This window comes from Symphalangus syndactylus, chromosome 16, assembly GCF_028878055.3.
Source record: "Symphalangus syndactylus isolate Jambi chromosome 16, NHGRI_mSymSyn1-v2.1_pri, whole genome shotgun sequence".
Lineage (NCBI taxonomy): Eukaryota > Metazoa > Chordata > Mammalia > Primates > Hylobatidae > Symphalangus > Symphalangus syndactylus.
Window position 1 is genome coordinate 69,113,320 of NC_072438.2, and position 23,479 is coordinate 69,136,798.

A 23,479-nucleotide genomic window follows, 5' to 3' on the forward strand; every position below is an offset into this window, starting at 1 on the left:
CCATATTGTAGTATAGGTCATAATTTGGAGGTTTGCTGCTCCCAGCTGATCTCTTAGTGAATAAGAGAAGTATCCTATTTTTCTTCTGCCTGCACCTGTGCCTAGCATGCCTGGCAAATAGTTGATGTCTGCTAAATTTCAAATAATGTGCTAAAAAACACCATACATACATAAAAATCAAACTAAAGTTCCAATCATTTTATCAGCCAGGGCTCAACCTTTGATTGTATTTTGTCACTGAGAAGAGTTGAGCACAAACTATGCAGGTACCAAGCACTCAGTAAGGCCAAAAACAGAGTTTAACTCTATCTATTTATTAAGATTTAGTATTTAATTGTGTAGCATAACACTTTTAGATCTTTCATCAAAAATCTTATTATATTTGTACTTAAATGTGTTGTGTAAAAGCTCCTGCCCTGGATTGAGTGTGGGGTTAATAGCTCTCTCAACACAATATTTATGCTGTCAATAATATACTTAACAAATTGCTTCTCCTTTATCAATTAGTCAACTCATCCATCTGTTGTCTTATTCCAATAAAGGCAAAAAAAAGCTACACATTATGTACTTGAATAAATATTCATTTTACTAGATGTAGGTTTCTTGAGGGCAATGATTATATTTTCTTTTTATTGTTTGCTTGCCAGACATTCATCTAATCTAATAATTGTATGTGTATAATCTATTAGTAGCAGAAACCTTGGTCAAATTTGTATTTCTTAAAAAGTAGTTGCTAGGAAAAGCCTCTGATAAATATATTAACGCAAATACCAAATTACAGCAGCCAATAACCCCAGCTAAAGAAACAAATAGCAGACAGTATTTATTATTCATCTAAAAAATGAAAAAATGGAGGAACCTTGTTATATGGGGAAAAACCAGCCATGAGGGCTCTTGCATTGCTGGCATGAGACATCATTTCATTCTTCCACAAAAGAGAAACAATGAACTTTGAGGTGGCATCCTGAGAAACTGTTCAGGAGCAGGCTATGAAAGAGGCAGCTGCAGAAAGTGCTCCTGCGGTTCAAGCTGGGAGATTTTATTGCCTTCTGACGTCAAGTTAGTGTGAAGTTTCTCAATGTGCCCAGAACATTCTTGATTCTAAGCTAAGATTCAGCATGAACTAAAAAAGTAGTGATTAATGAAATGGCTTAAGAAGGGTGCTATATCGTAACCACAGCCTCTGTTTTCTTGAAAAGTTTGCTCTAGGCCAGCACTTCCCAACGTTTTTCTTTTAAAGGCCAAAAGAGAAAACGAACTTTGTGCAACACACTGGAAAGGATTTAGATTCTCAAATGAAGCTGTTCACAGCCACAGGTAACTGGCCCAGGGACTTCAGCTGCCCCAGGCCTTCTCCTCCTGCTGTAAGTGAGGGTGTCAATATTTCAGATGCCCTCTGCTGGAAATCTTTGGCAGGACCAAGTGGAGCCTTCTGTGAAGAAGGGACCTGACACTACTATTTCCCTCCCTTTTCTCTCAAAATAGAGCCCCAATTTTATGCAGGGAAACTGTGTGTCCATTTAAAGACTACATTTCCCAGCTTCCCACTCTGTCAGGTGTGGCCATGTGACTGAATGCTCTCCAATAAGATATAAGCAAAAATGTTATATGGGACTTCCGGGAAGGCTTTTGAAAGAAGCTATTTCAGATAGGAGATATCTACTTTTTTGTCTGTCTTCTTTCCTGATATCTGGAACATGGGCCAAGTGGCCGGAGTCCCAGTAACCATCTTGTATCATGAATGTAACCCTGAGGATGAAAACCACACAATAGGACAGTGAGGCAAAAGTAAAGAAAGGAGGAGCCTCAGTCCTTGATAACCTTGGAGCTACAGCATACACTATGGGCTGCTTACTTTCTGATTTCTATTACATGAGAGACAAGCAGATTTCCCTCTAATTTCATTCACTGTTGTTTTGGGGTTTCTGAAACTAACTGATAGAGACCTAGGGTCTGGTTGGGTTGGCAAAGGCAATAGGGAGCAGGTAAATGTTTGCAGCTGTAATGTACAAGGATGATCTTTAAGACATTTAATAACTGACATGGCAAGGACACTAACCAATAGACATGGATACTGGTGCAGGGCCTGGGAGACAGTGCTGTGCTTCATCTTAACTATGGTTGCTAAACTGTGTGGAAATTGAGGGGTCCCAGGAAAGGGGCAGGCCAGGGAGCTATAGAAAGTAGCATTCACCAAGTAGCAAAGTATTCAGTAGTTTAAGATGGTCTTCTGGTGGACACCATCTGTTTATCGCCACGGAGCCTGTGGCTAGAGAGGTGGGTGAAAGAATGAGAAGAAATTGGTGTTTTCATGGGCCAAGGTTAGGGTAGGTGTGTGCTAGGGTTCAAGTGGTGGCTGCATGGATGAGGAGAGTTGGATTATGTTGTTTTTACGGGTCAGGATCAACACTGATAAATGGGAGTGGGAATCAGAATAGCGCATCAGGAGTTTCTGCAGAGGAAACTTATGTACATCACATAAGTATTCTCCACTTTGCTTAATTTCCTTTCTTACATCTGACTTCATCATTTCTTCCTTATGGCTCTGATTTTCCTTGTTCCTCCTCATTTGACTGTCTCTCCCTTCCTTCAGGAAATTTTAATATGAAACTGAAGTATGTAATTTTTTTCTGCTTTTCTTTAGAATTAGTATCTTCTTTAACAGAGATTTATCTCATATTTCATAAGATGTAAATGCATAGAGTTTGGATCATTTCCATTTAAAAATATAAAAAAACCCAAGTTGTTCCTACATATGTCATCTCTAATGAATTACTTTCTATAAATCAATGACCTCCCATAGAAAACAAAGTGTGAAGGAGCTTTATCTTTAGGTAAATGAAGCCAATTAATGAGGAACTTTGTTCAATGGACCCACTAAAATGACTGTCTTAGTGACATTTGTTCAATGAACTCATTCATTCAACTTCTTACTGCTGGTCTCTATGCTAACTGCTGAGGATACAGCATGATATAAACCAAACTAGAGTCTAATAAAGGATTTACTGTGACAAATTTAAATTAGTGGTACCTTGAAACAATTTTAGTGAATGTTTAAAAAATATGTGTGAACTTAGAAGAATAAACATAGCACAGAAGAATAAATCAACTTTACATTTCATAATAGTCACTTTCTCTCTAGATATTTATAAAAGTTGCTAACAAACAATCTGAACTTTAGCTCATTTATCTTCCCTAATTACTCTCTGAATCAAGATTCTTTGGAGTGAAAAGATCCTGGAATAGCTCTTCCAGATAAACTATTTCTAAATATTCAAAAGCTATGTGTACAACAGAATGCAGTTTTGTAATTATTAAAATAGCTCACATCTCACCTTTCTTTTGCTTGGAGATCCTTTTTTATTAATGCTTCGAACTTCTTAATTTCATCGGCCACATCCTTTAAAGAAAATTCATCATCAGTTCTCTGCCTCTAAAAAGCATTGAAAAATCTTCATTTACCATATTCAGTTAAGTTTATAAATTTATACTAATTCAAGGTAATTAGGATATGAAAAGCTGTATTCTAAAAATGTTTTTATAATTTTGATTTGTTGCTTTTAGACTGGGCTAACTATACCTAAAAGAATGTGAAAATTGCCTCCCCTGAATCATTCACTTCATGATTTTGACAGGGCACCAAAGGGCATTTAATTAGAATACAGATTATCAAAGAGTCAGGACATACATTTTTGGATACGAATATTTCTTTTTCTTTCTTTCTTTTTTTTTTTTTTGAGATGGAGTCTCACTCTGTCACCCAGGATGGAATGCAGTGGCACGATCTCGGCTCAAGGCAACCTCCACCTCCTGGGTTCAAGTAATTCTTCTGCCTCAGCTTTCCAAGTAGCTAGGATCACAGGCATGCATGACCACACTCAGCTAACTTTTGTATTTTTAATATAGACGGGGTTTCACCATGTTGACAAGGGTGGTCTCAAACTCCTGACCTCAGGCGATCCTCCCGCCTCAGCCTCCCAAAGTCAAATATTTCTTTAAAAATTGTTGTCTCGGGTGTTTTAAACATTTCTCATGCAACTTTATTTACACTATTAATTTGTCATCTGAAGTTTAACTTTAGCTCACCTTTGTGTTTTACAAACACTTTTTAAAAAACTTTAATCAGGCCACATGCAGTGGCTCACACCTGTAATCCCAGCACTCTGGGAGGCCGAGGCCAGCGGTTTGCTTGAGCCCAGGAGTCTGAGACCAGCCTTGCGTACCTGTAGTCCCAGCTACTCAGGAGGCTGAGGTGGGAGGATCACTTGAGCCTGGGAGGTTAAGGCTGCAATGATCCATGATTTTACCACTGCACTCCAGCCTGGGCAACAGAGTAAGACTGTGTCAAAAAAGAAAAAAAAAAAAAAACTTTAATCAACTCAGGGACATACTAGAGGTAGATACTGAAATGGAGTCAGATAAAAGCCTCTGTGGGTGGTAATTTTAGAATCCAAGTATAGAATATTTTGTTAGTATTTAAAAAACAAAAAAACGTGAATTAATATAAAATTCAATGGATTTAGGAATCAGAGAGATCTGTCAATCTCTGCTTTACTACCACTGGGTAAAACATGTCAACTTTCTGGGTCTCAGTTTCTTCATCTACAAAATGGGAAAAATAATATCCTACTTAGAGACTTATTTACAAATCAAAGATAATGTGAAGTGCCCAATCCACAGCTTGACATACAGCACATGTTCAATAAATGGTAGCTATTAATCATCTTTATAGGTCACATGAGAGAATATAAACAATCACTGTAGCAGTATGCAGTGCGAATTGCAGGAATTTGTATCAAACTGAACTGTAACATTGCTCTCCTGTGAAATATAATCAGATTGTATCTTACTGAAATGATTGACAGTTGGTGTGGTCCAGTAAAATGTCACTGGTATAGGTATCTTAAATTTAAATATACTGATAGCAACAAGTCACTTAACAGTCCTGGGATTCATAGAAAAATAGTGTGGCAAGATGAGGAGGAATTGAGTAAAAGCATATAGTAGGAATGGCATATGTATGCTATGTGTACCTTGACTGGCCCCTGCTGTACCCATGGCAGTTATGACCTGCTATGGTTTGGATGACTGTCCCTGAAAACCACATGTGAAATTTGATCCCAGTGTTGAAGGTGGAACCTAATGGGAGGTGTCTGGGTCATGGCGGTGGATCCCGCATGAATAGACTGATGCCCTCCCTGGGGGTGAGTCCTTACTCTGTTAGTTCCCATGAGAGCTAGTTATTAAAAAAGAGCCTGGCACCTTCTCTCTCACTCTCTTTTTCCCTCATGAATAGACTGATTCCCTCCCTAGAGGTGGGTTCTCACTCTATTAGTTCCCATGAGAACTGGTTGTTAAAAAGAACCTGGCACCTTCTCTCTCCCTCTCTCCCTCCCTACACCCTCTCTCTCACTTTCTCTCTCCCCATGTAATGTCTGCACATGATGGCTCCACTTCTCCTCCCCCTTCTCCTTACTAAGGCCCTCACCAGATACCCAGTCTTGAATCTTCCAACCTTCAGAACCATAAGTGACATAAACCTCTTTTTCTTTATAAACTACCTATCCTCAGGTATTCTTTTATAGCAACACAAATGGATAAGACATGACCCGTTACAACGGCACCCATTCTGATCTGCTTTGTTATTGACCACAGAATCTGTTTCAACACAGGAGTGCAGACTGCCACTTAATAGGAGTTTGCCATTGCTGGCCTAAAGCTACATTCTTCATTCTGAACAAATAACAATATAAAATGAGTTGAATATGCACATAGTGGAGGAATGCTGAATGAGAAAGGACAAGGTCAGAGATAATTTGGAAAAAGCAAGTGTGAAGTTTTGGAAGGTCTCTCTATATGTTTCAGAGAGAGACTATTCTTTAGTTAAGATAAACACAGCACAATATTAAAGGATTATCACTTACTTCTGCCTCTTTTTTCTTTTTCATCATTTTTTGGGCCTCGAGTGCTTTCAAAGTACGATTTGGTGCAGGTTTAGGAATCTGTATAATAGCTGCTTGGATTTTGGCCATTATTTCATTTTGTCGTCTTCTGTTTAAGTATTGCTGAATATCCCATATACATTAGTTTAGTGATTCAGAATAACAGAATAGGCAATATAATACACTCATAGGTACAAATATATAAAATTTATCTATTGAAAATTTCAGAACCCAGCAATTCAAGAGACTAGGTGTCACAACTGTGTAATATTAAGAGACATCAAGAGACTAGGTGTCACAACTGTGTAATATTAAGAAGCAGGTGTCAATATGACTTACTGTGAAAAGTACGATGTTAAAACACAATTCTGGAATCTGCAAATCATATCTATTAAATGTCTGTATTTTCATTCTGTGTGCTGATACTAAAAGGACAATAAAGATGTCCCAAATATAAATAAGAGTATAATTATTTCCCAATCCTACTGTCATGACCTTACCAAGCATGGAAGAAAAAAATTCTATCTCTGAAGATTGTCCAACGAGAAAATTCTATCTAGGAGACAGTTTCTAGGATGGTTCCTGGGAAACCCAATAAGAATGACAAACTTCCCCAAAACCCAGTCACACTTAAACAATGAGTTCAGGGGCAACCTCAAACACTGAATTAACACTAAATTACATAATTATTGGATCGTCTCTTCTGTATGTAGGCAGTAGTTATTTTAAGAAGAATATAAGCAGGAGAATGTAATTGAAAAGAAAAAGTGACTGAAAATCAGATAAAGTATTTTAAAAGTAAATGGTTTAAGAGGTAACATGTGAAACTAATCATGACTTTACTACTAATACATTATATTAGAACTAATATGATCATTAGCTCCCATGTCCAAAGATAAAAAAGGTCAATTTACCATTAAAAAGGCATACATTATAGAAAATTTTCATTTCATTTTCCAAAATATGAATATTTATTTAATTGCAATATGTTTATCTTTTTTTCTTAAGAAGACCAGGAAGACACAGAGTCTTCCTTTTGCCTTATTTGTTCCCTATGATCATTTTGAACATAATTTATTTCAGAATATTTAATGGTATCATATTTGCTTTTTCTCAACATTCTTGGAGACTGTCTGCATTAGGCTTGGCACTAATAGACAGGCTGGTTCCACATAAATTAGAGTCACAGCAATTGGTCTCAACTAAAACACTACTTTAAGAGTGCTTTCTCTCTTTATCATGTAACACCAAAGGGAAATATAATCATTTATTTACCCTCTGGCAAGTCATATAATTACATGACTGCTTTACACTTTATTATATATAAAATCCACTCCAGTTAGTCCACTCTTCTTCTTGAAGCTACAAAAACGTCCAATTCTGAACTCTGAGGCAGGTAGAAATAAGCATCCCTGTTTTTACAGTTGGAGAAATTGAAGCTGAGAGTTGTTTGGAGGCTGGCTCAACGTTAACCAGCTTGCAAGTGATCTTCCAGTTTGTCTGTCATCTTTCCATTCTTCCCTGCAAAGAGCTGACTATGTTCAGAATATAATTTCTTATCATTCCAAATAAATCCATGAATTTAAAAAGTGATTTTACAGTGCAATGGGAAGAACTACATAATTCTTTTGCCTGTAGTTTACACATTCCATATACCCAGTCACCTGAAATACTCTTTTTTTTTAAGTGAACGTATCTATTTTTATTATGAAACATTAAAGTTTGACACATTGCCTCATTTGCTTTTTTAAAATCTATTATCTGACTTAAACCTATTCAGCAAAAATGCCAATAAATTATATTAATCATAGTTTGGGTCTTTTTAAAACTAGGAATATGTTTTATGATAAACAATAATACTAAATCTGAGTTGTATGAACTGTTAACTTGAAATTTGTTTTAGATGTTTAGCTTAAAACAAAAAGAAAACCAATCACATTAATACACTGTTGCAAAAGTTTCTCCGGAATGCCCTCCACATCACTGTGTGTCAGCATCCTTTGGCTTCTTCACTGAGGTATGGAATGCAGCCATATGTAGGCGTCAAGGCACTCATTCGAAGCTGTCCTATCCTGCACATCTTAGCAATCACATTTGATGGAGGGCTGATGATATGCACTAACTTCCAGCCCAGACTATCTTGCTTTTAAATAAACTAATTTCTTTAAAAGAAAATCATCAACTAAGGACTCAAATGCTGAATTTAGAAATAATAATTCCAATTCAATACACATTCAACCAAATGTGTGAGTACTTAAAAGTCACAAATTTTGCAAAGTAAACAACCAATGAACTAAGGCAAATAGCATTGCCACCACATGCCTTAAAATGGTATTTTTGGTGTTCAAAAGACTCTTAAAAATCTTTAATGATTCCATGTACCATTATTCTCTCACCTACAAAGGCACAGAAGATCATTAAAGAGTTTTAAAGAAATTTGAGAAGGAGCAGAGAGTTAGTCAAAGCAAGAAGCAAGGGCCAGAAAGATGTTAAGAGTTGTTCAACGTGATTGAAAGGTAAGCAAGCAAAGAATTACCTCACATCTCCAAGAACAGAGAAATGGGGCAGGACCAAAGGTTGCAAAAGTGGAGAAAGCGAGGGGACAATGTCTGATCTATCTGCCGCAGTGGTGACAATGGTCATGTGCCTTTGACCAATGGGGTAGCTAGTAGCAACCCTCCATCACTAAAGCAGCTGAAACATCAATTTCTACCAGTGAAGGTAATGCAGTTGTCTTGCCACTCCAGAAGATGGCAGTTCTTGTTCTCAGCCACAAATAGAGGTGAGAGTCAGCAAGAGTCAAGATGGAGAAAAGGAGCAGGGGAGAGAGAGAAAGGGTGAGAGTAGGGCACGACAAATTCGTGCATCAGGAAAGTGCAACTCGTGCTCCACTACTGCTTATGCAATGTGTACTATAGGCATAAATCACAAACTGTATACTATACACTAATGAATTTCTGAAAAAATAGTTCTATAGAACCTTTTCGATATCAAAACATCTTTGCTCTTCCTTGAGTTTTTGAAATCTTTCAAGTTTCTCAAAATGCAAATGGGCAAGATCTTCTTTCACGTGTTTATATTTTTCTTGAAACCTGTGTGTAATCTGCATCAGATTGAAATCAGTTTGACGTGGTATCATGTGTGTAAGTCTCTAAATGAAAAAAGCATTTCAAAAGATTTTGTTATTAGAGAATAAAGAGCACATTTTCATTATAAGCACAAATAAATTTGTCTTCAAAATGAAATTCTTTAAATTACTATTGTTGATAGTTAAGCTAAATTCAAGCCCCATTCCAATTACTCATATTCTTAATTGATGTAAGAGCAATTATAAAAACATTATCCTTTGTGGTTCTTCTTGCAAAATAGCCTCATATATACTTTTATAGTTAAACTTTTTACACTGAGTTTAATTTTCAATAAATGGTATTTATATTCTTGGAAATACATTTTTGCAAAAATAATTTCATTAAACCAATTTTAACATATAAGAGATAATATAAGAAGCTAGATCCTTTCCATTGCTTAGCCACTCCTTAGTAAAAAGTGAAGAAACATTAAAACTTCCTAGGTTTGTGTTTCAGCTTTACCACTTACTATCTGCATAAAATTGGGCAAGTTACCTAATCCATCTGTGCCTTAGTTTCATCATCTGTAAAATGGGAATAATGAAAGTACCTATCTTTTACAGCTGTTGTGAAGATCTAGTGACATAATATTCATAAAGCACCTGAAACAGGGCTTGGCACATCACTAGGCATGCCATTTAATAAATTTCAACCATTATTAATATTACCTGCATCTCTTCTCATCTAGTATCAAAGAAGACGGCATCTCTACTTCTTTCCTATGATATCACCTCTTTCACATGAACCATTGATTGCATATTCCTCTTTCCATCCCCAGAGGGCCTCTTTCCATCTGGTCCTTGTACCATTTTCATCTCTCCTGCCACTGATTCTTTTTCTCAACTGATAAGTGACCCCAGTCTCTAGGTCCATAAAACAAGCAATCTCATACTTCACTTGAGCTTTTCTCTCCTACTGTTCTCTTCTTTACCTCCACATTTCTTGAAAGAATAATCTATGCTGCCCTCTTCCGCATCTCCAAAGTCCTTCTCAACTCACTGCAATCCATATCACTCTAATGAAACATTTTTCTGTCTCCAATATGTAAGCTCTAAGAGGGTTGGGGCTTTTCCTGTCTGTTTGTTGTGCAAGTGCTTGACAACAAGTAGGAGCCCAATAAATATTTGTTCAGTGAATGAATTATTGATGCTGGAAGTTCACCCATGACCAACATTAAATGAGCTAATAGGCACTTGTTTGTCTTCATCTACACAGCTCTTATAGCACTTGCCACTGTTGACTGCTTTACATTTTATTATATATAAACTCCACTCCAGTTAGTCCACTCTTTTTCTTGAAGCTACAAAAACGTCCAATTCTGAACTCTGAGGCAGGTAGAAATAAGCATCCCTGTTTTTACGGTTGGGGAAATTGAAGGTGAGAGTTGTTTAGAGGCTGGCTCAACATTAACCAGCTTGCAAGTGAAGGAGGCCGAATGCAATATTAAATTATTCATATTAAGACTAATCTAATTTCTAGCTCTCAAGGAGTGCTGAGTCCATTCTGCTACCAGACTTACAATGATATCCATGAAGAATGCACAAACATAAACATGGAGATGGCCCTCATATCTATTATGGCATTGCTGCTTCAAAATTTAAATTTAAAAATATAATTCTATCCATTGATATTTACTATTTTGCATCAGTGCAGCACTCATGATTATTCCAGAGGCCTGTAAAAGTTAACGCACTTCATTTACCATAAGGAATTGCATAAAAACTGGAGAGAATTGTCGACTTTTTAGTTAGTCAATTAGTCAATAACACATTTAATGAGTACTTACAACATTTGAAGCATTGTACTAGACATATTCATCAAATCTGATGTACTAAAAATCTGGTAAGGTCATATGACAAATAAATAATGAATAGTTAGCCAACAATATCAGTATCAGGAGGGTAAAACCAAGAGAGTGAGAATTACTTATGCTCTAGAGTTCCAAATGAAGAAATCATGTGTACTGGGCTGCACGGTAGATGAAGAACAGTTTGGGGAAGAGGAGAGATGAGAAGGGTGAGTTTGGGTGTGAGGGAAGGAAGAGCAGGAATAGAAAGTCATATTTAAGGACAGACTGTCAATTAACATAGAAGAAAGAAATGCCATGCTGAGGACTAGAAAGAAGTAAAAATAGGTTTCTGAGCAGAAGAACTCAATAAAAGTAAAATTTAGGGAAGATTCATTTAGCAGTTGATTGGCTTATCCAGAAGATTGAGAGACATTTTAGCAGGTTGCTGCAGTAGCTGATAAGAAGATCTGAGCAAATATGATGGGGTAGAAACAGGAAGAGAGAAGCAGGCACAAAAAGTATTAGGCCTGTAGTCCCAGCTACTTGGGAGGCTCAGGCAGGAGGACTGCTTGAGCTCAGGAGTTCAAGACCAGCATGGAAAAAAGAGCAAGGCCCTGCCTCTCTAAAACAACAACAACAAAAAGTACTGGAAATTAGGAAGAGTTTGATAAGCTATTGGCAATATGGATAGGCTACAGAGAGACATCAAAAATGGCTAAATTCAAAATATTAATATAAAATAAAACCCAAGTATGGCCAGTAACATACATAAGGGAAATATATGCCTAATGAGGCTTCTTTGAGAATTCAATATCGTCATTTCTCTTTATCAAATTTTACATTATGACCTGCTTATTATGCTTTTTTATGTACCTACCTCTCGAAAAGTATCACTTTTCATGTTTTGAAGTCTTAAATTTGTCAGACGTTGCATGGTTTGCATCTCCACTCCAGTCAGTCCACTTTTCTTCTTTTTCTGAAGAGCAATGTACAATTGATATAACAGCTTTGTTGCCACCCCAGGCTTTTCTGTGATGATGCCGTGGGCCACATTCTGATCAAACTGCACACCCAGAAGGTGAAGTGTTGGCTCCAAGCGAGAAAAATTATTAAGTTTGGCACTTGAAACCCTAGACAGTAAAATATTTTACATAATTAGACATTAGCATTAAATTAAAGACAAACAACAAATATCAGAAGTATTATCATTATCCAATATTTGAATTATTTCATGTTCTTTTAGCTGTATCATTCCTCTCTAAACCCACTCTAATGTAAATACATTGAGATTTTTTATTGACCATGTCTACCTGAACTCTATGCATTCATTTCTCTTAAATGGCTACACTAAAATTTTTCTGCTCTAAATTGACAATAGAATTTCTTCAGAAGTAAATATAGAAGTCACAATACCTAAACCTGATATACTGTTCCTAGTACACTATTTCTCAAGAGACTGCATTCAGGTAGTGGTTCTAAATCTTTTGTTTTTGAATCACAGATACCTTTGAAAATCTGACAGTTATGGAACCTTTTTTACAGAAAAGAAAATATACATTTATATAGAGAGAAAGCGTGTATAACATCGTATAGCATGTTTTTGAGCCTCTTACAGTCTAACCTAAAAGCATCCATCTTCTAAAAGGATGTGGAGCTGAGGAAATATAGGAGTGATTTCTAAATATGAATGAGGAGCCAGCACCATGAGACGCCCAATGTCAACAAAAATAGTGATGCAGTATCTTGAATTCATGTTCTGGTCATGTGGTGTAACTTACTGTCCTGTTTCCTCTGTGTACTAATAACTCTTTTAACAGAAATATTTAGCAAGATATATTTAGTGTATTATGCTGCATCAATCAAACTTCAAATAAAATATTTTAAATTAATAAAAGAGAAACAGGCCTTGGAGGAGATAAGAAGAGATAATGCATGCTACAAGAAAACCTTCTCAGCATGAGACTAAATATACTTTTTTAAAGGTCTTCTCAGGTCCAGTTTTGCAATCTGTTTCTCCACAAATCACCATACAGTTGGAGGTACAACATTTGTCTAAAATGACTCAGGTAAAGCAGACCATGTTTTGAGGAATGCGATTGTGAAAGAAGATAGTCAAATCAATGACATGTGCTTCCAATCTCTAGAAAGGCATCTATCACCCCTTTTGATCTTCCATCACAGTAGTCCTTTCATGCCCTTCCCATTCTAGGAGTCCTGTGTGCTTTGCTCACTACACATAACTGGAAAGATGTGAACTGAGAGCCATCTGTCAGAGCTTTGGTCTGGGTTATAACCTTGGGCTACACATTTTAGGGGCACGCTAATTCAGGAGGGAGAGTCCAAAAGCAAACATTACCCATTTCCAAATTTTGTCAAAGATTAGCCCTGCACTTAAGAAAAAGAGAGAAGAGTTTTCTCTTTCTCTCACTTGTATCACGTGGCTCCCAGAATGCAGTTAATAAGCCTGTTAATGTTATAATTCAGTTACCTACTAGGGTTTAAATGTATTTTACGAAGTGGCCAAAGTACACAGGTCTAACAATACTTCTCTCTGGAAGCTTATTTCTAATCAATCAAATTTGGGGAACAGAACTTGTGTGTAAATTGGTGGAAGCCTACTCTTGTTAAAGCATGGGTAGAATCGAAATGACAGGATAATTAACAGTTGTTTTTTGAACACAGAAAAACCACTGGGACATCTTTGCTCTGGAGACAGAGCATATGAGGTAAATGACGACCTCTGAGGGAATAAGAAATGTATGTTAGGAAAAACCTTTACCCTCTCTACCAGCAGTCCTTGCTTGCTAAGAGACTACCTATCTCCTTCCCTTCTTGCCATCTGGTGAGGGAATACATCTTCTTACAAGGTAAGTAGTAGCTGCCCTCCCAGAAATTGTCTTGACTATTTACTCTAAAAAAAAAATCTTCTCAATTTTCACTATTTGTGAAGGAATAAAAATATTCAAAATCAGGGAATTCTCTCAGAGTTAGATGAGTATTCTTAGAATTAAATTATTTCCAAGATCAATAAGTTATTTACAAAACATATTTCCAGTTTACATTTTAAACTAAAGAAACTAAAAGTGTTAGATAAGATCCCCAAATCATAAGCCCTGGCACCAGTTGCCTAAAAATTAGGCTATGACAAAAAAGGGATTATTTTCCCCACCAAATATACCATTACAAAGGTCACACCCATAAAATTTACTGATCCTTGTTTTATTTAAAAGACCATGTGCCCTGGGGAAAAAATGGGCTCTTCCAAGAATTGAAGATGGATGATATTTGGTTCTCAATACAAGTAGGACCCTCTTCCCACATTAGGGAATGCAATGACTCTTGGTGAGAGAGAAAGTTAGTCATTTGTAGTATATAACAAGCAGGGCTGTTACAAAGGACATACACCTGTCCAAAGGTGGAACAAGAGTATGAAATCTACCCTCTGTTCAGATTGCTAAGCCTTGTCCCTGGCATGAGACTGTTTCATCCAAAATGGGCCTCCTTTTTCCTTGTAAAAAGGCCTTTCTGTTCATGAAGGCCTGCATTTTTACAGTCATTTCCAGCCAGATGGGGACCCTTTTTCCATTTCACAAAAGGCCCTCTGTGGTCCTGCCAACAAGAGCCACTTTGGTACACCTGAAACACTCATCTGCAATCTGGTCAGGATGGTCCTTTAACTTTTCCGTGGTTAAGCAGATATATTCTCTGATATCCCTCATTTATTCATTGGAAACACTATTATGAGCTTGCTATGGGCCAGGACAATGCTTGGAGCACAAAGAATAAACACACGCTGCAACTTTCAGGATCTTCACAATCTAGTTGAGGAGCAAACATTCATTTACCATTCATCAAACATTGTTTGGGCTCCTTCATGTGGCAGGCACTCTGATAAGAACTGATATATAAATAAATAATTATAACTTGATAATGATAATGTAATAAGGAAAGGGATATCCAAAGTTTTATTAGAACAAAGTGAAAAGGGAGACTAAATCTACTAAGAAAGTAATAGAAGAGTTTAGAGAAGGAGTAGATTTTTAGCTGGCACTTCAAAATAAATACAAGTTTCTCATGGTAGAAGTGAAAAAATAACATTAATTTGCAAAGGTGCAAGGCATAACAAAAACATATGATGTGTATGTGGACCAGAGAAGCTTAGGTTAGGATTCTGGGTTGATGGGAAATGTGGCTGGAAAGGTGAATGAGGGTCACACTGAGAAGTACTTTATAAGCCATGACCTTGAGAGTGACAGAGAGACTGGAACACTTGAATTTCTTAAGCTGATGGGGATATCACACCTAGAGATATGAGTGTAGAGTTTTAGCTTCATATTGGGAAGTCTAAACAAGGTCTTTATCTGTAGAATTTACTAGGAAATGTAGGCATTCATTAATTTAAAAAATACTGACTGAAAGCTAAATATGCACCAGGCCTATGTTAAGCCCTAGAGATATAAAGAAAAATAACCTAATACCCTTAACTTCATGGTGTTTTGTGCAACATGAAACACAGATAAAGAAACTGACAACAAAGTGATCAGTGTTATAAAAATTAAATGTGTAGGCTGAGTTTCTAACTTTCATAAAGGGATAGACAGCAACAACAACAAAAGGATTGGACATCTGGTTATGTGCAAGTCATAACACATCAATCTATATGTACAAGAACTGAGAAATCACAAAAAAGAAAATGAGGGCATGGACACTGACCTACCTACCCTGGCATTCTTATACCTTGGAGAGTAATCCAGCTTCTAATGGTGGCAGCAAGGCTAGGTACAGAAGGAGTGAAGGGCTGAGAGGTCAGGGGCAGCTGGGGCTAACAACGAATTTATATGCCATGCCCTTGAGGAAGAGATGTGTGATATGAGATGTACGTATGGGTTAGGATGTTACCCTGTACACCAGAAGCTCAAAAAATTGGATAGAATTAGCAAAAAAGGGTTTATTTGGTATGACAGTATAGTTCTAATCTATGGCTTCTTTTGTGTCATACAGTTACTATATGTACAACTAGGATAATCTGGATTATGAAAGAATAATTCACTTCTAGCATGGAAATATCAGAGATTCTTTTGCTCAGAAGTCTTATAACACAGGTGCAGCTTCATAAGGGCCTATCATTTCAGACAAACAAAAATAAAAAGTACTTGAGCAGGAAGTACAGGTTAAAATATTATGGATTTGAGGTAGATCTTCATAAATGGCAGAGTCAGAACCTCTAAAAATCTGTTCCTCCTTAAAGGCAACAATAACACTCATAAAAATTGTAAAAATCAACTTTTTCGTAACTCTGGAAATTAGCTAAAGGCTTGTAACAACTCAAGGAGCATTTATTTAAGAAAAGCTGCTTAATAGTGGTAAGAAAAGAGAGCTTTTTGTCATTTTAGTTTGCTCCACGTCCACACCCCTCTCCCTAGCTCCATGGTGGCTATGAAAATCAGCAGCAGACTTACAACCATGGCAGCTATAAAAACCAGCAGTTTAGCAGTCATCAGAGCAGACAAACAGATTTGAAGTGCCTCCAAAGTCCTGTCTTCAGAGTTGCTTTTCTGTTCTTTTTTCTTTTTTTTTTTTTGAGACAGAGTCTCACTCTGTCACCCAGGCTGGAGTACAACGGCGCAATCTCAGCTCATTGCAACCTCCATCTCCCAGGTTCAAGCGATTCTCCTGCCTCAGCCTCCTGAGTAGCTGGGAATACAGGTGCCCACCACCATGCCCAGTTAATTTTTTGTATTTTTAGCAGAGATGGGGTTTCACCATGTTGGCCAGGCTCATCTCAAACTCCTGACCTCAGGTGATCCACCCACCTTGGCCTACCAAAGTGTTGGGATTACAGGCGTTAGCCATCACACCCGGCCCAGAGTTTTGCTATTTGACTACCCAGTAGTGTTGTGAAAATCCCCATTTTCAGGCCTTGTCATTATTTGACCTGACAGAGCTTACTCACTGAAAAAAGTCCTATCCCAAGGGTGTTAGGAAAAAACAATCATAGCAATTATTTATAATCACAGTTACCTGAGACAGTAAAACCAGTTGGAGCAAAGAAGAGCCTGGCCAAAAACTTAAAGGAAGACCTATGAATGAGATGTCTGTTAGGGAGTCTGAGGCCATATGCATGTGTAGGAATGTATGGATGCCTAGGAAAGACACGAGGAGGTCCAAATCTCTCATCTTTGGCTGACTTTGAGATGTTGCACAAGCAGGAAGTAAAGGCTAAGGGAAAATTGTAAACTGCTAGAGCATTGAAAACATGCCATAATCCACTCATAGAGTTTCTTAGCAAAGGAAAATGTGTTCGTCCAAAGTGTTAAAAGATATCTCTGTTCAATTGCTGACCACTAATCTAATCAACTAGAGACTTCAATTGCAGTATACAAGAGGGAATATAGACTTTACAGAATTAGTCCAGGAGAGTTACTAAACAAACAAACAAAAAAAGCAGAAGCAGCAGCAGCACCAACAAACCCTGGGAATATGTAATAGTCTGAATTGACACATTATATTATTTTAAATGTCCAATTTTCAAAAATTATGAGACACACAAAGAAACAAAGTATGACCTATACACAAGGAAAAAAAATGTGAATAGAAACTGTGGGGAAGTCTTGGACAAAGACCCTCAATGGCCTATCATAAATATGTTAAAGAAAGGAAAAGAAACTATGTTTATAAACCCTATTCCTGTTTAGAAAAAAAAGTGCAGCTCACTGCCAGTGGTCATTTAATTTTACATAAACACACTCTATGAGGCTGAAGCAAATCTGACGAATTTTCAATGTGAAAATAAAATATAAAGACTGTTCTTGGGGTTATTTCTAAATACAGAAAACACCAGAATCATCTGAATCATTAGAATCGTGTTATTTTTGAAAAATTAGATTCAGTAAATAAATCTTTGGCCAACAGCTGTTGGAGAACGGTGTTAACATTATACATAGAAATGCTATGTTTTCTAGGATTTGACATTTTTGGTGATTGAGAATTACTACATTTTGTAAATGAAAATACCACTGCTAAAAACTGAATCCTGTAAATAGAATGATGTCTTTTGTTTCCAAAGTCAATATACTAGAGCAATGCAAAAACAATAATAAAAGCAAGATATTTTATGGTAAAGTTATCTCAGGGTAAATGCTACAGCTGCAAGCACTGCCAGCTAGTGTTCTTGGGGTAAAGGGGAAAATGGTTAAAGTTAAAATAAAGTATGAGAACACTGTTTCAACAAAAAGAGAGTATCAATAAAGAAATAGAAATTATAAAAATAGGAACACAGTGAAATTCTGAAGTTGAAAAATACAACTGAAATGAAAACATTCACAATAAGAGTTCAGTAGCAAACTAGAGTTGGCAGAGGAAAGAATCTGAGATCTGAGAACCCAAAGATAGGTCAACTAAAACTATTCAGAGGAGGAAAAAAAAGCATGAAGAAAAATGACCAGAACCTCAAAACACATGCATCCACTCTAATCATGAGAAAAACATCAGAGAAATTCCACCTGAGGGAAAATCACTTAGCTAGTATTCTTCAAAACTGTCAAGATCATCGAAAATAAGAAAAGTCTGTCTGAGAAAGCATCACATTCAAGAAGAGCCTAAGGAGATATAATATGATATGCTTGATGGGATCCTGGAACAAGAAAGACATTAGGTAAAAAATAAAAAAAAACCTAAATGGCATATAGATTTTATTTGATAATAATATACAAATATTGGCTCATTAATTGTAAAAAATGTACCACACCAATGTAAGATGCTAGCAATAGGTATGAATAGATATGTACAATATAGGAAATCTCTGTATTATGTCAATAATTTTTCTGTAAATCTAAAATTGTTCTATAATAAAAAGTTTATTTAACAATGAACAAAGCCTCAGTGACCCACAGGACATCACCAGGCATACCAATATACACATAATTGGAGAATGATATGGGAGAGAGAAAGAAAGGGGACAAAAAGAATCTTTGGAGAAACAGTGGCCAAAACTTCACAAATGTGATGAAAGATATGGATCCACACATCCAAGAAGCTCAATGAACTGCAGTAGGTTAGTCACAAAGATATCTACACTTAGACATATTATAGTCAAGTTGTTGAAAGACAAAGACAGAGAGAGAATCTTACAAGCATCAAGAGAAAAAGACATCAAATACAAGAGCTTCTCTATAAAATAAACCGCTGATTTCTTGTCAGAAATTAGGGAGGCCAGAAGACAGCTGGAAGACATGGTCACAGGGCTGAAAAACAAAAACTGCAAATCAAGAATTCTATGACTGGTAAAAATATGTATAAAAACTGGAGGATAAACAAAAACCAAGATAACTCACTGTTAATATACCTGCCCTATAAGAAATACTAAAGGGAATCTTTAAGTCCTAAATGAAAGGACAATAGACAGTAACTCAAATCACATGAATAAATTTTAAAGCACATCAGTAGAAGTAACTACACAGAGTAACATAAAAAATAGTTTAAATATATTTTTGTTCATAACTATTTTCTTCTCCTTATCTGATTTAAAAGTTAAGTGCATACAGCAATAATTATTAAACTGACTTGATGGGCTTAAGATGTAATTTGTAGGACAACAATAGCACAAAAAAGGAGGAGACAATTGAGCTACACCGAAGCAAATTTTTTTTCTATACTAATTAAATTGAAGTAGTATTAATCTGAATAGTTTGATTTAAATTAAAATATTAATTGCAATCTTCATGAAAACCACTAAAAAATGACTCAAAAAATATAGTAAAAGAAACAATAAGGGAATTAAAATGGTATTAGAAAATATCTAACACAAAAGAAGGCAGTAGTAGAGCAGTAAAAAAGACATAAGACATATACACAACAAATATCTAAATCACACACTTAAATCCTCCTCCATAATTATATTGTAAATAAATGGATTAAATAACTACAATTACAAAGAGGGAATTGACAGAATATACAATCCAATCATATGCTTTCTACAAGAAAATACACTTTAGATTCAAAGACACAAATTTATTGAAAGAAAAAGGATGGAAAAACATATATCAAGCAAATAATAACCAAAACAGACTAGAGTGACTATAGTATCAGGCAAAATTGACTTTAAGAAAAAAAAGTATTACTTGATAATAAGAATATTTTATATTGTTAAAAAGATCAATCCCTCAAGAAGAGGGAGTTGTTTATAACAATTACAAAGAATTGTTTGTAACAATCATAAACTTATATGCATCTAACAATGGAGCCACAAAATACTTGGAGCAAAAACTGAAAGAATTAGAAGGAGAAATAGACAACAAGAATAATTTGAGACTTTCGTTCCAACTTTCAATAATAGATACAGCAAGTAGGAGGAAGATCAGTAAGGAAATGTAAGACCTGGATAACACTATAAACCAACTGGACCTCACAGATATCTATAAACGCTTTATTGAACAATAATAGAATATACATTCTCTTCAAGTGCATATGAAACATTTTCAAAAAGAGAATATATGTTAGACCATTTTTAAAAACAGCTTCAATAAGTGTTGCAGCTCCTTTAGAATTTGTCTAGCAGGTTTTATAGGTTTTACCAGAAAACTTCCCACCAAAAAAAAATTTCATTAAGTTTAAAGAGATTGAAATAACTGTGTTGTCCAATGACAATGTAATTAAATTAGAAATAAATAATACAGCAAATTTGGAAAATTCAAAAGTACATGGAAATTAAATAACATATTCCTAAATAATAATGAATCAAAGAAGAAACCACAAGAGAAATTAGAACATTACTTGAGATAAATAAAGATGCAAAATGACATACCAAAACTTATATGATACAGCTAAATCAGTGCTTAGAGGGAACTTTATAGCCATCAATGCAAATGTTAAAAAAGAGAATCTCAAATAAAAAAGTTAACTATCCATAACAAGAAACTACAAAAAGAAAATTAAACCCAAAATAAGCAGAAGGCCAGAAATGACAATAAGAACAGAAATAATAAAGTAGCTGATGTGGTTAAGCTTTGTGTCCCCACCCAAATTTCATCTTGAACTGTAATCCCCATAATTCCTACATGTCTAGGGAGATACCTGGTGGGAGGTGATTGGATCATGGAGGCAGCTTTCCCCATGTTGGTCTTGTGATAGTGAGTGAGTTCTCATGAGATATGATGGTTTTATGAGGGGCCCTTCCCACTTTGCTAGTCACTCTTCTCTCTCCTGCTGCCTTGTGAAAAAGGATGTGTTTGCTTCCTCTTCTGCCATGATTGTAAGTTTCCTGAGGCCTCTCCAGCAATGTGGAAGTGTAAGGCAGTTAAACCTCTTTCCTTTATAAATTGCCCAGTCTCAGGTATATATTTACAGCAGTGTGAAAATGGACTAATACAGTAAATTGGTACTGCAGAGAGTGGGGTACTACCATAAAGATACTCGAAAATGTGGAAGTGACTTTGGAACTGGGTAACAGGCAAAGGTTGGAACAGTTTGGAGGGCTCAGAAGAAAACAGGAAAATGTGGAAAAGTTTGGAACGTCCTACAGACTTGTTGAATGGCTTTGACCAAAACGCTGACAGTGATATGGACAATGAAGTCCAGGCTGAGGTGGTTTCACATAAGATAGTATAGTATTTGCATATAATCTACATACATCCTTTCATATATTTTCAATCATCTCTAGATTACTTATAATACCTAATACAATGCCTGCATATTACTTCATTCTTGTGGATTCAATGTAGTACTCAGTTTGTGACAAATACAAGTTTTGCTCTTTGGAACTCTGTGAAATTTTTTTCCCAAATATTTTTGAATTGCAATTGCTTGAATTCATGGATGTGGAAATCATGGATACAGAGGGCCAACTATATCTGAGTTGTTTCTACTTTTTGGCTATTAGGAATAATCTGCTATGAACATTGTGTTATCACATGGATAGGTTTTCATTTCTCTTGGGTATATACCTAGAAGTGGAATTGTTGGGTTTGAGAGTCTATGTTTACCCTTTGAGGCACACCTAAACAGTTTTTTTAAGTGCCTGAATTAGTTAAATTCACACTCACATTGTATGAGGGTTTTGATTTCTCCATGTCCTTATCATCACTTATTTTCTATCTTTCTGCCTATAGCCATCCCAGTGGGTGTAAAGTGGTATCTCGTGATCTTGATTTGCATTTTCCTAATCACTAATTGATATGGTTTGGCTCTGTGTCCCCACCCAAATCTTAACTTGTAGCTCCCATAATTCCCACATGTTGTGGGAGGAACCCAGTGGCAGATGACTGAATCATGGGGGCAGGTCTTTCCCATGCTGTTCTCGTGATAGTGAATGGGTCTCACAAGGTCTGACGGTTTTAAAAACAAGAGCTTCTCTGCACAACCTCTCTCTTTGCCTGCTGCCATCAATGTAAGATGTGGCTTGCTCCTCCTTGCCTTCCACCATGATTGTGAGGCCTCCCCATCCATGTGGAACTATGAGTCCAAAACAACTTTCTTTTGTAAATTGCCCAGTCTTGGGTATGTCTTTATCAGCAGCGTGAAAATGGAATAATACACTAATGATGTTGAGCATCTATTCATCTCCTTATTAGTTGTGTGTTAGCTTCTTCGGTGAAATGTCCATTCAGATCCTTTGCCTATTGTTAAATTGGATTGTCTTTTTATTATTGAGTTATAAGTGTTACTTATATATTCTAATAGCCACATGGAGATGAGGAACTTGTTGGGAACTGGAATAAAGGTGATTTTGCTATGCTTTAGCAAAGAGACTGGTGGCATTTTACCCTTGCCCTAGAGATCTGTGGAACTTTGAACCTGAGAGAGATGATTTAGGGTTTCTGGTGGAAGAAATTTCTTTCTTTTTTTTTTGAGATGGAGTCTAGCTCTGCTACCCAGGCTGGAGTGCAGTGGCCCAATCTTGGCTCACTGCAAGCTCCGCCTCCCAGGTTCACACCATTCTCCTGCCTCAGCCTCACCAGTAGCTGGGACTACAGGCGCACGCCACCATGCCTGGCTAATTTTTTGTATTTTTAGTAGAGATGGGGTTTCACCGTGTTAGCCAGGATGGTTTCAATCTCCTGACCTCGTGATCCACTCGCCTCGGCCTCCCAAAGTGCTAGGATTACAGGCTCTGGTGGAAGCTAAGCAGCAAAGCATTCAAGAAGTTTGCTGCAGGCATGGAGCCCTCATGGAGAACCTCTGCTAGGGCAATGCAGAAGGGAAATGTGGGGTCAGAGCCCTCACACAGAGTCTCTGGTGGGGCACCACCTAGTGGAGCTATGAGAAGAGGGCAACCGTCCTCCAGAAACCAGAATGGTAGATCCACCAACAGCTTGCACCATGCACCTGGAAAAGCCACATACACTCAACACCGGCCTGTGAATGCAGCCAGGTGGGGGGTTGTACCCTGAAAGCCACAGGGGCGGAGCTGTCCATGGCCATGGGAGCTCACTTCTTGCATCAGTGTGCCCTGGATGTGAGACATGGAGTCAAAGGAGATGATTTTGGAACTTTAAAGTTTAATGACTGCCCTACTGGGTTTTGATATCTGTAGAGAGTCCAGGAACGAATACCTCAAGAATACCAATGGAGGATTCTATCCATCAATTGATAAATAGATAAACAAAATGTGGTGTGGTATATTC

General features: G+C 36.8%; 1 protein-coding gene and 1 non-coding gene across 4 annotated transcripts in view; one reads left to right on the plus strand and one right to left on the minus strand.

Annotated features, from left to right (window-relative positions):
* Positions 1 to 23,479, minus strand: part of SPEF2 (sperm flagellar 2) — a 196,352-nt gene that overhangs the window by 160,450 nt on the left and 12,423 nt on the right. For 2 of the 3 annotated variants that reach the window (XM_063619888.1, XM_055245840.2), the window contains exons 3-6: positions 11,737 to 11,989; positions 8,923 to 9,093; positions 5,925 to 6,065; positions 3,336 to 3,400 (exon numbers count right to left, since the gene is read on the minus strand). In XM_063619888.1, the coding sequence (XP_063475958.1) occupies positions 3,336 to 3,400; positions 5,925 to 6,065; positions 8,923 to 9,093; positions 11,737 to 11,989 (630 nt within the window). The remainder of the gene's footprint in view (positions 1 to 3,335; positions 3,401 to 5,924; positions 6,066 to 8,922; positions 9,094 to 11,736; positions 11,990 to 23,479) is intronic. The other variant, XM_063619889.1, reaches the window with a different exon arrangement.
* LOC129465077 (U7 small nuclear RNA) lies at positions 20,382 to 20,443 on the plus strand. The gene has a single exon (XR_008651856.1). It is a non-coding gene; the product is annotated as a U7 small nuclear RNA (small nuclear RNA).